Source organism: Neovison vison, chromosome 5 (assembly GCF_020171115.1).
Source record: "Neovison vison isolate M4711 chromosome 5, ASM_NN_V1, whole genome shotgun sequence".
Classification (NCBI taxonomy): domain Eukaryota; kingdom Metazoa; phylum Chordata; class Mammalia; order Carnivora; family Mustelidae; genus Neogale; species Neogale vison.
This window is the reverse complement of record NC_058095.1, coordinates 107,285,758-107,300,535: the sequence shown is the minus strand read 5'-3', so window position 1 is coordinate 107,300,535 and position 14,778 is coordinate 107,285,758. Positions and strand designations below refer to the sequence as shown.

At 37.2% G+C, this 14,778-nt stretch overlaps 1 protein-coding gene across 4 annotated transcripts in view; it reads left to right on the top strand.

Annotated features, from left to right (window-relative positions):
• Positions 1–14,778, top strand: part of FNDC3A (fibronectin type III domain containing 3A) — a 184,203-nt gene that overhangs the window by 150,271 nt on the left and 19,154 nt on the right. For all 4 annotated transcript variants that reach the window (XM_044249716.1, XM_044249714.1, XM_044249715.1 and 1 more), the window contains 3 exons: positions 11,293–11,431; positions 12,086–12,154; positions 13,183–13,301. In XM_044249716.1, coding sequence (XP_044105651.1) covers positions 11,293–11,431; positions 12,086–12,154; positions 13,183–13,301 — 327 coding nt within the window. The remainder of the gene's footprint in view (positions 1–11,292; positions 11,432–12,085; positions 12,155–13,182; positions 13,302–14,778) is intronic.

The window sequence follows — 14,778 nt, the reverse complement described above, 5'->3', positions numbered from 1 at the left end:
TAAGCTTTGAAAGCCCATATAAAATTTGTCATTCTTGTTGTTCCTATTGTCTTAAAGCTAAGTATACACCTCACTCCTTGATTTTTTTTTTTTTTTTCACTCCTTGATTTTAAATCTAAAATAGTGTCCGGCCTGGGGAGCCTGGGTGGCTCAGTCAGTTGGGCATCCAAATCTTGATTTTGGCTCAGGTCTTGATAACGGGATTGTGAGATCAAGCCCCACATCAGGCTTCTCGCACTGGATATGGAGCCTACTTAGGGTTTTCCCTCTCCCTCTGCCTCTCCCCACTCATGGTCAGTCACTGCACTCAAAAAAACATAAAAAGTTAAAATAGTTTTGACTTTTCTAATGAGCATTACTGCTGTCTTACTGTGTAACATTGTCAAACTATATATATTTAAATTCAAATCAGTTTTGATGTTTTATGGAACTTTTATTTGTATAACGTGAGCAAATATCTTCTAAAATGTGGATGTTGTTAAACACATTCAGAATGTGCTTTTTTGTTAGCAATATATGAAAAAGTAATGCTTTTATTTTCTAAGTACATTATATCAAGTGGTACATAATTTCATTCTGTCTCATTACTGGTATTCACTTGATGAAGGTTATTTTTACCATGTTTCTTCACCGTAAGGTTTTCCTTTTCCCTTTCTAATAATAGCATTTTCTTTTCTTTTTCTTTTTTTTTTTTTTTTTTTTGTGCAAAATGGTGGTTTATTAAAGCACGGGGACAGGACCCGTTGGCAGGAAGAGCTGCTGCCACAAGTTGTGAGGGCAGGCATGTTATATACCTTACGGTTGGGGGGAGGTGGTGAAGGGATGGGAGGTTTCAACAGAGTTTTCACATATTAAGGAGGGCCTACAAGGTGCCTGGGGGAGGCCTTGCCCTTATGGCTTGATCAATGTCGTCTTTAGGTCAGGCATTAACATCAAGATAGTTGGGAGATTCTTGGTAGGGTATTATGATCCTGCTATCATTTACATTCCCTTCTACCTCAGTCTCCTCCAGTTTATGGTGGGGAGGGGGACATTAGGGCTTCAGGAAATGAGAGTTATTTGCCTCTGGAAATTTGTGCTATTGATAAGGTAACCTCCCTGTTTAGGTCTCTAGGCCATCTGTAGAGCAAGGGAGATTCCTGTCCTGCAGGATTGCGATCCCTGCAAGTTTAACTATTTATCGTTTTATGGAGGTCAGGGGTATCTGAGGAATGCTACACATATTACGGAGGGGAGCGGGTGATGAGGGGGTGCAAGGCGCCAGCTTTTGCTCTGTCCTCAGCCAGCCTCCTGCTCCCTCATCATTCCCCCCTGAAAAATTTTGACCCTTAAATCTTTAAGGTGGTTGAAGGTGGAAGGTCTCATCTTCTGTAACTTCTTCCTGCTGAATAGGGGTGTAGAGCTGTCCCTACCTACTCGGGTCAATATTGATCAGGGTAGGAATGTATAAGGGAGTTATGAAAGGTGGAGGCAGCTGAATCCAGTGCTGACAGTGAAGAGGCGTCCTCGCGCGGGACAAGGATCATCTGTCGTGGTGAAGTCATTGCAGCGATGGAGTCTCAGCACCAAGTAGAGAAACATCAAACAAAGCAACATATTAAGGTTAATAAGGCGATAAGAATGAGAACCCCAAGAAAGAGATTTTTAATTGTTGGCCATAGTCCTCTTCCAAACCAGGAAGCTAACCAATTACTGAGAGAGAAAGAAGGATCTTGAAGAGCATCCTATCTTTTATTAGTCCTGTGACATTTTTGTGATAGTCTGGGATGTACACACAACATTCTGTTTGATAATTGCACGTGTGTCACCCTGGGCTGCTGTCAGGACATCTAAGGCCATCCTATTTTGTAGGACTGCCTTGCATGAGACTTCGGTATTAAGGAGGGAGATGCTATTTAGTGAATCACTAAGTGCCCTACAGAGTTTCCCTTATTTCCATCAGTCTTAGTTACACTAAGCAGAATTTGATACTCTTAGAAACCTCTTAATCTCTAGTGAAGACTAAGTATTAACCAATTGTGAACTGTTACAACAGAATTCTTTAGATGTCAAATTTATGAAACAGTTAAGTGCAAAACACGTTTACCAACAGATTTAAATACTCTTAGTTTCTTTGCAGTTAAGAAGTCAAAATAACAAACCTACATCCAGTAATTACTGACTTAGCATTTTATCCTTTAAGACCTAGATGTCCACAATTTAATTCCATTTGTCACCCAAGCAAAACTTTAAAACTTTCAGGTTACCAAAGACTTTGAAAGCTACTTCAGCAATTACCCATTAAAACTTTGAGACAGACAATTAACCATCAGTTTAGTCATCTCTTTGCTAACAAATTTTAACAAATAACATGAGCTTATTTGACCTTCAGTAAACTTCGAAGTTTCACATTTACTGCTGATAACTTAAAATACACGTCTTATCTTAAACCAACAAACTTAACTTCATTCCAATACTGATTTACGTTTCACCTGGACCCACTCCACTTTGAATGTTTACCCGAGACACAAGTGGGAAGATCTGGAGTGGGGTGTTAGGTCCAGGGGGTGCTCTTCTTGCTCCTTGACAGTGAAGAGAGAAGGAGCCGTGGTGCATGATCTAGAGGCTAGTCATGCAGGCTGCACCCACGTTGGTGCACAGAAACAGGATAAAAGGGGGAAACAGAGGAAACAAAGTGCTGCCAGGAAGCAGAGAAAGGATTCCCGGTTTTGGAGCTCATAAACCCCAACAAAGGAGCAGACACCAAGCTTTCCCACCAGCAAGGGGGGAGGGGTTAAGCAGTCCATGTCGGGCCAGAGAAGACAGGGAAACTTCCCCGAAACAAAGGGAGTTTCAGCAGCTGCTTGGGAATATTCCTTACAGTCTCTGTCTCGAGTTAGACTAACCCCAGTTGGCTCCAGTTACAGCCATTAACACGGGAAGTGAGTGAGGGAGAAGCCCCCACATCTATTAGAAACAGAGACAGAGTCCCTTTTGCTAAGGATATCCCAACAACCTGGGTTTACTAACTGACTCATTTGGACAAACACATTCCGTAAAAGCCCCTTAGTTCAGGGTCCTTGTGCAGAGCAATTAAGGCCTAGGTATGAGCAATGAAGGTATCCTAGGTCCATTTGCCTGTTTCCTGCAGAGGAGATCTAACTGATGGATCCCACTGAGGCCATGCAGTGTTACAGGAGCTCAGTCCTTTCCTAAGTTTTGCAATCCAAATTATTTCCAGTGGGTTAAAAGGCACCCCAAGGTAGAGTCCTTGGGAACTAAAGAAACCTACTGAGGCCATGCTCCCAGAAATGTAAAGAAGGTCCATTACCAAATCCCCCCTGACTCCTGGGTGGCGTCCCACGCAGGATATGTCAGAGGTTCCTGTGTGTCAAAAGCGACCAGAGGCGTCCCTCAAGATATCGCTATTGATCACCATCCTGTTTTCCTCAGGAAGGCATCCCTGCCATAAAAGGCCCTGGAGGGGTGCCGGCGTCCCTCCACTTCCCCATCGCATCCTAGGCTACAGATGGGTGCCTGGTGAATGGACTAGGAAACTGTGCTATGCCATGCCATTGTCTGTCTTGAAGACTGCATACTGTTTTGCCATTTTAACCCATGGAAATACTAGAAAAGTTTGACAAAGGGGAAATTACCCAATTTCATAGCTATAAGTAGTCTGTAGAAGACATTGACAAGAAACAGTAAAGACTGAAATCCATCATGGTCTATGCGACATTCCAACACATGTGGTCCTTGCAGCCAACTTCCCTAGGAAACGGTCCCGGGTTGCGTTTTAATTCAATCGGGTACTGGTTTCGGCTGACTCCCAGTGGAGGTCGCTCGGCCAGAAGTGGCTAGACCAGGGATGTGGAGGGGATCACATTAGATCAATCAGGAGGAAACCTCACACGGGAGTCTTAAGATTGGCAGCTGTCCTGGTGACTTAGGTGGCTGTCCCGTGCCCAAGAGAGACAACTATATAAGAACAGGAATAAAGGGGCGCCTGGGTGGCTCAGTGGGTTAAGCCTCTGCCTTCAGCTCAGGTCATGATCTCAGGGTCCTGGGATCGAGCCCCGCATCGGGCTCTCTGCTCAGCAGGGAGCCTGCTTCCTCCTCTCTCTCTGTTTCTGCCTGCCTCTCTGCCTACTTGTGATCGCTGTCTGTCAAATAAATAAATAAAATCTTTAAAAAAAAAAAAAAAAGAACAGGAATAAAGAGAGGGTATCAAGATTCTGGGTCTATTGCCATTCCGGCCAGGGTACTAACTTACAGCCAAGAGAAGACGTTCTCCTCCCCGTAGAGTAGCCACGGCTAGAGGATTACAGCCTGAGCAACTGACGTGCAAGTGTTCCAATAAGACCACACTCCTTGAAAAGCCCTGAAATCAGAGTAAAGGAAAAGGAGAGAAAGTACTCACCAATTTTGCACCGAAGCTCAGAATCCAAATGTAAAGACTCACACCCCACGTCCGGGCGCCATATGATGAAGTTCTAGAACCTAGGTGAGGTTCGGTGGGCTGAGGTCCGGAGCCGATGACCAAGAAAGAATTCTTGAGACATCTTTGGTGCAAAATGGTGGTTTATTAAAGCACAGGGACAGGACCCATGGGCAGGAAGAGCTGCTGCCTAATAATAGCATTTTCTAAATACTATATAAACATCTTGGTTTTTGTCAGACTTTCACATACTAGTTTTAACATCCATTGATAATTCCTGCCTGAGTCCGTTATTACTGATCAATGGTTGCCAAGTGGCAACTAAGATAAAATTAAATAAAATAAAAATAAAAATTTTCAATTTTATTATGCCTTCTACATTTATTATTTGGCATTATACTATAAAGAAAAGCTTTCTTTTCTCATTTTATGTAAATATGAACTCCTGGATTTCTGTTTACTGAGTGGGCTGTTTTTGTTACTGATTGTCAGTTGTGAGACTCAGATTGTTTCAGATTTAGGAGCCCCTTGGGGCTGGCTTTCAGATCCTTTTGAAATGTGCCGCCCATCATCTTTGAAACCTTTCCTTTCTGGCACATGATATTCCAGTCTCATCTTGTACTTTCCCTTCTTTAGCCTTGAGATTGTTTTGTTTCTCAAAGCACGTGGGTCCTTTCAATAGACAATGGTATTTATAAGCCAAAATCTGGGAAGTAAGTATACTTATTGCTATAACAGTTTTGCTACTCCTGGACACCCTCTCAATAGACAGAGCTATGAGCTATGTGTGTGTAGGTGCACATACAAAATTTGTATGCACAAACACGTTTACATCTGTATTTCTACATATATATCTATTTTTTTAAACCATGAGTTTACACACGTACCTCCGATCTTAATCCAATACTACAGAATTAACCAGGTTAATTCTGGTTTTCTCCTTTTTCTTATTTCTAGCTCCCTTCATCATCAGAAAGAAACTTTGCCCCAGTTATGTCAATTATATTTAGTTTGTGGAACAAATTCCTCCCCCTCCCATAAAGTTCTGTGCGGGGTGCTTGAGTCCCTACTAGGCAAATGCTGCTGCCTCCAACCAACCCACCTATCCCCCAGCAGAGATACTTGCCTTGTTTAGCTCACCTGTTGGCCTTTACACTGAATTATTTCTGGTGTAAAGCAGACAGACTCTGCATGTCATTTATTGCTTGCTTGAGGCATGGAAACTATATGTATCATTCTTGCTCACTTGAAGTGCTAGCAAGCTTTGAAAATTCATCTACTGTGGAGATTCCATAAATTCTTTCTTTCATAGTATAGCATCCATTCTCGGGGTATTTTTAACTCTGACTTGATCAGGGATGTACATTGCTATTTCTTAGAGACAGTGCTTGAATTAGTCAATATACCAATTAGTATAAGCCAGCCTACATTTTTGTGCCCAAGTTTTTCTAAAAATACAAGATGCTTATTAGTTAATACATTCAACATTCGAATTTTCTTCTCAGTACTTCTTTAATCAAATCATTTCAAATAAATGATAGAAGCTACTATAAATTGTTTTCACTATTAAAAAGCAAAGATAAATTTTATCCCTTGAGAACCTTACAAAATTTTTAAGCATGAGATTTGATTATGAAGAGCATAATAATTTTATTTATTATGCTTTGTCTTAAATATCAGCTTCATTTTTAAAACTTATGATAACACTGAGTGATTTTAATTTTTTCCAAATAGAGTTTTCATATTTTTACAAGATTTATGAAATACTTAAGAAGTAAGTACATTCATTCAGTTTTCCTCTTAGGATGATGTTGGATTGTATTTTGCTTCAGTAATGATTATTGTTACGATTATTCAGTAATGATTAGAAAATGATTAGCATTTTCTAAGGGGAAATGTTAAGATCTTTATAATTTGGTAAGTTTATTAAAATTCTTAGAATTCTACTATCCTGTAACACCATGGTATTATTTCCACATAGAGACAAAAATGTTATGTATACATATAAGGAAGTAAATTTCTTATGATCCACTATTTTAAAAAAATTACAGATTTTTATTTAAAATTGTTTCACTGTGGTAGTCACATTCAGATTGCAGGGTATACAGTCAGAATCTCCAAGGAGACAGTAGGCTTTTACAAAAAGTACCCCCAAGTAACTAGAGAGGGGATAGGAAAACAATGTCTCTAAACAAACTCTTAACAAATCACTGGCTTATAGGAAGGGATTATATAAAAACTTACTAAATAATCAATTGTAATAGTGGTAACCAAGAATAATAGTTCCCCAAGTGTGATCACCAGACCATTGTATCAGCATCACCTGGGAACTTGTTAGAAATGTAAATTTTCTGGCCCCCTCAGTTCTGTTGAATCAAAAATTCTGGGATAAGACTTAGCAATCTGTGTTTCAGCACTGTCCAAGTGATTCTGAGGCTTACTGAAATTTGAGAACCACTGATCTAAAGGGGGAAAAAAATAGAAAATGATGACTATGTGGTCTTCTAGAAGCTTGGACATTTTGAATCTGCTTGTGCTGGGTGCCAGCTGACAGGCTTTTGAATCATTAAATCCTATTGCTGTCTCAGACTTTGTTTTCTATTTTGACATTGCAGACTCCTCTTTCAAGCAAAACATATCAAAATAAACTGTTAACACTAAAGAAATCTTAGACTACTAAGCAAAAGCTTAGAAAATACTATAAATCTATAATCCTATAGTCCAATGCAAAATACTATAATCCAGAAAACAATGACTAGATAGCATATTACTGATTGTAAAGTGAAAAGAAGGGCCATCTGTACCCCAATGTTTATAGCAGCAATGGCCACAGTCGCCAAACTATGGAAAGAACCAAGATGCCCTTCAACGGATGAATGGATAAGGAAGATGTGGTCCATATACACTATGGAGTATTATGCCTCCATCAGAAAGGACGAATATCCAACTTTTGTAGCAACATGGACGGGACTGGAAGAGATTATGCTGAGTGAAATCAGTCAAGCAGAGAGAGTCAATTATCATATGGTTTCACTATTTGTGGAGCATAACCAATAGCATGGAGGACAAGGGGCGTTAGAGAGGAGTAGGGAATTTGGGTAAATTGGAAGGGGAGGTGAACCATGAGAGACTATGGACTCTGAAAAACAGTCTGAGGGGTTTGAAGTGGTGGGGGGGGTGGGAGGTTGGGGTACCAGGTGGTGGGTATTATAGAGGGCACAGCTTGCATGGAGCACTGGGTGTGGTGAAAAAATAATGAATACTGTTTTTCTGAAAATAAATAAATTGGGGGAAAAAAAAAGAAATAATGATATAATTAACATAAAATTGTAATATGACCAAGTTTACCAAATGCCAAGAGTTCTAGTTTCTACACTACAGACAATCCTAGGACACTCAAAATACTAAAACAAAATTGGAACAATGTAAAACTTTAAAGGACAAAAGAAAAATGAGCACAGTGCTTTAAAATTTAAAATTTAAAGCATAAGAAAGCAGCCAGAATTCTTAAAATCAGTTAAAATTCAGAATGGTTAATAAGTGTACAATGCTGACTCTATCAAATCGTTCATTAGAAGCTGGCTGAGACCTGTTGTCCAAATTTAAAATGATAATTATTAATAATTATAATATTTCCTATTAAAGGCTTCAGAAGCTAGTGGCCACTCACTATGACTGCGGGCCAGTAGAAGACCGATTTCTTACTTCCTAAAGTTCCCTGAAAAATAGTTTTTTAAGCAGCAAGCCTTCTAAAGATCAAGTTCTGAGTACCTTGAGCTGAGAACCCTTAAAATACTACACTGTAGCTTATTACTTTTTTTTGAGGGTTTTTTTTTTTCAGATGGAGAGAAATCAGTCAGTTAGTATCTGGGATCCATCAGCTTCTCCTATCTTCCATCTTTAAAATTCACTTATACGGGACGCCTGGGTGGCTCAGTTGGTTGGACGACTGCCTTCGGCTCAGGTCATGATCCCGGAGTTCCGGGATCAAGTCCCACATAGGGCTCCCAGCTCCACAGAGAGTCTGCTTCTCCGTCTGACCTTCTGCTCACTCATGCTCTCTCTCACGGTCTCTCTCTCAAATAAATAAAATCTTTAAAAAAAAAATTCACATATACACTTACATGTCAGCGTCAGTAACAGTACATAAACATGTTGCCTTCCTCCTCCTCATCTTGTCCAGTGTCATTTTATGAGGTCTTCCTTTCTCCTTTGCCCTAATCTAAGTGTGCCCAAGTTTTAGTCCTAACTTACTATGCCCCTTTCTCCCTTGGATACATCATCTCTTTGCTTTCTGTCAGCTGTCATTTTTTGTTCCGAAGAATACTAAATCTCCAAGCCTGTTCTGTGCTGTTATCAAGCTATTCTTACTTTCTAATTACCATTTTATACCTAGATTAATCTTTCCGAAATACAGCTTTCCCTTTAAAAAAAAAAAATCCCTTAGTTTCATATAAGATTTTTTATATTCTGACACATTCAGTTTTTAAAATGCACTGTCTTTCGCTCCTTACTTGAACTGGCTATCTGACCAGATTGATAATTTATTCTAACTTGATCAGAGCTCACTATTTACTATTATTTCTGCTCTATACCCAGGGCTTTCTTTTCTCTCTCTTACCCAGGTTTGCCCTTTTACTGCTCTTGCCCATGAAGACCTCATATCACTTCTATTTACCTTTTCAGAAGCCTTTGTAGACCATTTTATGCCTTAGTAATCTTTCTCCTATTGCCTGAATCTTTTCATATACATCTTGCTTGTCTTCTGCATAAAGATTCTAAACTTGTTGAAGATACAGAGTGCACCTAACCTAGAGTTCCCAGCACAGTGCTCCCTCTATGGTGGGGAACTGAATGAATGTTTTTGATTATTTGTAAAATTGTGGGGGTGGGGAGATAAGTATATAACTTTATAACCTTTAATACCTTCATGGCTAACTGAAGTAAAAGGAGGCGTGCCAAAATATATAGTCTTAAAAATATAATTAGTGGATCTTTCTCGTTTTTAGGGAGTCTCTTCTTACTTTAATAGTTTCTTCTAGTTCTAGGTTTGAGTAAACACTGTGTACCATATTGAGAAGTGTTTTGACTCTCTTTGTGGTCCAGTTCATAAAGCAGCAAATAAAATGCATTGTCATGCATGGGAGGACTGAGGAAGCCTGAGCAAAATTGAACAATTGAACCGAATTTTACTGCATTCTCATGAGCTGCATGATTTATTTGGGGGTAGATTTATTTACATCCATGTGTATATTATCATGTCATATCGTAATGGAGCTTGTCTTGAGTCATTCATTCATCCTGTAATTATTGAGCATTTATTCTATAATAAAGCACTGTTCTAAACACTAAGAATATAACAGTAATGAAAATAACTAATACTCTAGTTAGGGGAATAGACAGTAAACAAGCAAATGGTAGATGGTGATAAGTGCTACGTGGATTAATCAAATTAGGGTGAGGTAACAGAATGATTGGGTAGTCAAGGAAGTACTTTTGGAAATGACACTTGAATCTGAATAACCGGAAGAAGTGAGCATGTCAAGAACAAAAAACATTTTGGGCAGGGAAAATAACTGCTAATGCAAAAGACTGTAAAGTGGAGGTAGGCAGGGGTGAAATCACATAGGGTGTTGTAGGCCATAGGGAATTTAGATTTTATTTTGAGTAAAATGAGAAGCTGTTGGAAGGTTCTAAGCCAAGAAGTAAATCCCTTTGGCAGTTGTGTAGAAAATAGAATTGAGAGAAGGAATAGATGCTAGGAAACTAGTTAGTAATATATTGTAATCATTCAGAAAAGATAGAATAAAAGAAGCCTTGACTAAGGTGGTAGTAGTAGCAGAAAACAGAAAAGTAGAGGTAGACTTGACAGGATTTGCTAACAGATTTAAGTTGTAGGTTTAGAGAAGGAAGAATCAAGGATGTTTCTTAGATTTTTGACTTGAGCAAGTAGGTAGATGACTTAAGCAACTAGGTAGACTTTTTGCTGATGAGAAAGAACAAAGATGGAGCAGGTTTAGAAAAGAGAAAATCATATCAAGTTGGATATTTTACTTCAGGAGCTTTAAGTTCAGTAGACAAGATAAGATAAAAATATATATTGAATTTCTAAAGTCAGATAAATACTTAGATATGAATTGTGTTTATTGCTGTGCCACTTAATAGCTTGAAAAAAACAAGTATTGGGTCTGCGGGTCAGGAATTCAGGACCAGCTTAGCTGAGTGGGTCTCATGAAGGTTTTATGTGAGGTTATAGTCAAGATGCCAGCTAGGCTGCAGTCATCTGAAGGCTTGACTGGGGCTGGAGGATTTGCTCCCAAGTTCACTCAAGTTGCTTGTTAGCCCTCAGTTCCTCTCTGACTTTTGGTCAGAAGCTTTAGTTCATCAGCAAATGGATTTTTGTATAAGGAAGCCACACACACTCATTTCTGTTACATTATATTGGAAGCAAGTTACTAAGAACAATTCAAAGGTAAGAGGAATTTGTCTTCACATGAATAAAGGAAATTCAAAGAATTTGTGGACATCTTTTTAAAACTCAAAGAATAGTAAAAGAATAAGTAAATCAAGCCCAAAGCCTATCAAGTATCATCAGATTATAGCTTATTCCTATGATGATTCTTGTTAGTATCAAAATTTTAGACGTGAACTTGTATTCGCAGAACTGACTCTAACAGGGGATTATACCTAAATATTCTTCATATATGCTGAGTCCCTGTTGAAGACAAGCAGTTCTCACATACCAAGCCATCACAGTCTGAAAACTTACCTTTATAATTTGATTGAGCTTATTTATCTCTCAACACTTTGTTCATTAAGTCATTATCATTAGGTATCAAATATTGTTTTAAGTCTTTGGTTTTTTTATGTCACAGGTTATTGCTTACAACTCAGAAGGTAAAAGTAATCCAAGTGAAGTAGTAGAATTTACTACATGCCCTGATAAACCAGGAGTACCTGTGAAGCCTTCAGTTAAAGGAAAGATACATTCACACAGTTTTAAAATAACTTGGGGTAAGATATGCATATTTGTACATCCTTACTTTTATATTTGATTAAAATGATTTGAATATTAAGATAATTCTTGGGATAGTTGGGTACATGTGTTAGCTCAAGCAAGTTCAATAGGAAATGTGAGATTCATTGTTTGGATATCTTTTGTTGTGGAAAACTTTGCACGCACACAAATACAGAGTTCATATTTGTTATAGGAAGAACTTGGAACCTGCAGTAAGACTACGAGCAGAGGTAGCACTATGTGAAATGAATGATTACTGAAATTATAGCTTAAAAAGTTACTTGGGTCATCCTAGCTCTCATGAAAAATGAAAATCACTTATTCACTTATAACAAACATTTGTTGGAGTGCCTGTCTGGCTCAGTCAGAAGAGCATGCAAGTCTTGAGCTCACACAGTCCTGAATTCAAGCCCCAAACGAGCCCTACAATTGGGTGTGGAGATTGTTAAATAAATAAAACTTGAAAAAAAAAATAAAACATTTTATTGAACATCTGTTTATACACTACTTAAAATGCTGGTACTAATTTAAAAAGCATTACAGGTGATTCTTTTTAACAGTCTGAGGTTTGATATTCTGTTTATTAGGATTTCTGTCACTGTTTAATTATATGTACTTTGCCTAATACCACTTTTTACTTTTTTGGATAGACCCACCAAAAGACAATGGAGGTGCAGCCATCAATAAATATGTAGTGGAGATGGCAGAAGGTTCTAATGGTAAGAATAACTATTAAAAATTAATAGATTTAGGGATACCTGGGTGGCTCAGTCAGTTAAGCATCTGCCTTCAGCTCAGGTCATGATCCCAGGGTCCTGGGATCGAGTCCTGCATTGAACTCCTTGCTCAGCAGGGAACCTGCTTCTCCTTCTCCCTTTGCCTATTGCTCTCTCAGCACGTGCGTGCTCTCTCTCTCTCTCTCTCTGACAAATGAATAAAATCTTTTTAAAAAAAAATTAATAGATTTATTCTATTTATATCAGTCTGCCTCTGCTCTTCATGACTTTGCGTTTTATATGATCTCTTTTCTTTCACTTTTTATTTTTCCTTTGTTTATAGCAGTTAGTATTTTGCCTGTTATGATCCACTTTAAGTTATAATCTCTAAGACTGCTGAACACCTATATTATTAAATTTACATTTATATTTTATTTCCTTTCTCATTTGTTTGCTTTGCTCAGTTCCAGTATATCTGAACTAAAAAGTCTTCTGAAGGTTTATTCAGTTAGATTTATAACCAGACATATCAGAGAAACATTATCTTGTAAAATTTAACTTACATTCTACTAGTTTTAGTAATATTCTCTGTGCCTCGTGAACTTTGTTTTGGAATGACACATTTAACAGTCTTTATTTCTATGCAATGAACTGTTTCCTGCAAAATAATGTCTTTTAATTAAGGCTAAACTTCCTATGTTATTTGTTCTTTCTGCTCTTTGTGTGTTATAATGTCATTACTGGACCATTAAACACATTTAAAATGCTTAATTAAAAGCAAATTATGAATGTAAGCCAAAGTTTGTATAGAATTACAGAGATACTTCATTTCAACAAAGGCTTACAGATTTGTCTAGGAAGCTGTAAAATAAAATTAGATCATCTCCAGGAAATTCGAAACAAGTTTATATAGTTTCTGACAAATTACATAAACACTTAACTTAGTGAAGCTAGGATAACTGCTGTGTCTGTGATACCAGAACATTAAACATTACCTTGTGGCTGATTGAACATAATTCTTCACCTTACAGGAAATAAATGGGATATGATATACAGTGGAGCTACTAGAGAACATCTTTGTGATCGACTGAATCCAGGTTGTTTCTATCGTTTACGAGTTTACTGCATCAGCGATGGAGGACAGAGTGCGGTAATACTTACATGTAGATTTTTTTTCAAATTTGGGTCATATAAGATGGGATCACCAGATGCTGCCTCAAAATTTGAAATATATCCAAAGTAATTTCTGTAACCCAGGTGATTAATTTTATAGTGACCAGGATTTCTAAAAATAGTACTTGGTTGATAATCCATATTCAGTGAATATGTATTGACTGGTTAGTGTTTAGTTTTGGAAAAACAAATACACAAAAATGTTGCAGAAAAATTTATAAAGATAAATTTTAGGATGATGCTTAATAACCATACCTAACAGAGATAGAAATAATTGTAGAGTGATTGCTTCATAAATTATGTGTATCAGGACAAACCATAAAATAGAATTTACTGTTTAAACACAGATTCTGATATTTACTTGTTGCAGAAAAGTTCTTAGTTATTATTAGAGATCCACTAACCAAAATGGACTCAGTGTGCCATTGATTATATATGAGATATTTGTAATGTTCTGGAGAGGTATGTTTTTTAATAGGAGTGATTTTTTTTAATAAATTTAACCAAGAATGTGTTCATGGAGCACACATATTAATATTTTTCAAATGGAATTTGATGCAATAAAGTTACCTCTTTTTTTGAAGGTACATTTTTTAAAAATAAATTTATAAGTATTGTGTTGAAAATGTGAATATTATGAAACTGAGAGCAAGTCCTGCCCACAGGCCCTGGGATCCAGTTGCTTCATTTTATCTAATAAAATCTTCTTGGATTTAAAAAAGGAAATCCACTGTACCCCAAAAGAGCCTCTAATTTTCTGATTCAGCATTATAGCATTCTATATAAGATACCTTTCTGAATAAGGTAATGATCAGATATTTTTTATGCTTAGAAAGAAAACTAATACAGTGCAGATAAGGAATATGGCACTGTGTGTCAGTATTTTTAAGAGAAGTCTTTTAAAATAAAAATACATATATTTTTAGATAGTATAGAAACTAAAGTAATACTAAATACCTGGAGATGCCAAATACTTGGAAAATCTTAAATAATTTTTAAATTATTTTTAAATAAAGGAAATATTATATATACGTATTAGTATGTAGATTAAAAATACAGTATACTGTAAAGTAAGCAAAACAGTCTAAACCTCCTGAAAACATAGCAAACAGTATTTCAGAATGTTAAAACCTCCTTCTTTAGAAGAGATTTGTGAATCCATTTGGACAGAGTCAAAAATAATTTCCGTTAGGATTGTTGAAGGTTGTTTTGCTGTTGTTGTTTAATTATGAAAAGACAAAAAGGAAGAGTTTTGTGGGGGGTTCTGGTAACTTTCTTTGTGTATAATAGTCACATAGAATGTGTCTTTATCTCTATAAAGTTAGAATTTTAATGATTTAATGGGTTTTTATTTTATTTAGAACTTTATTTCTTTTCAGTTGAAAGTCAAGTAGAATTTCAAATTATTGGCACAGTCTTTATGTTCACGTTATTTTCCTTTAACAAAAGCAGTC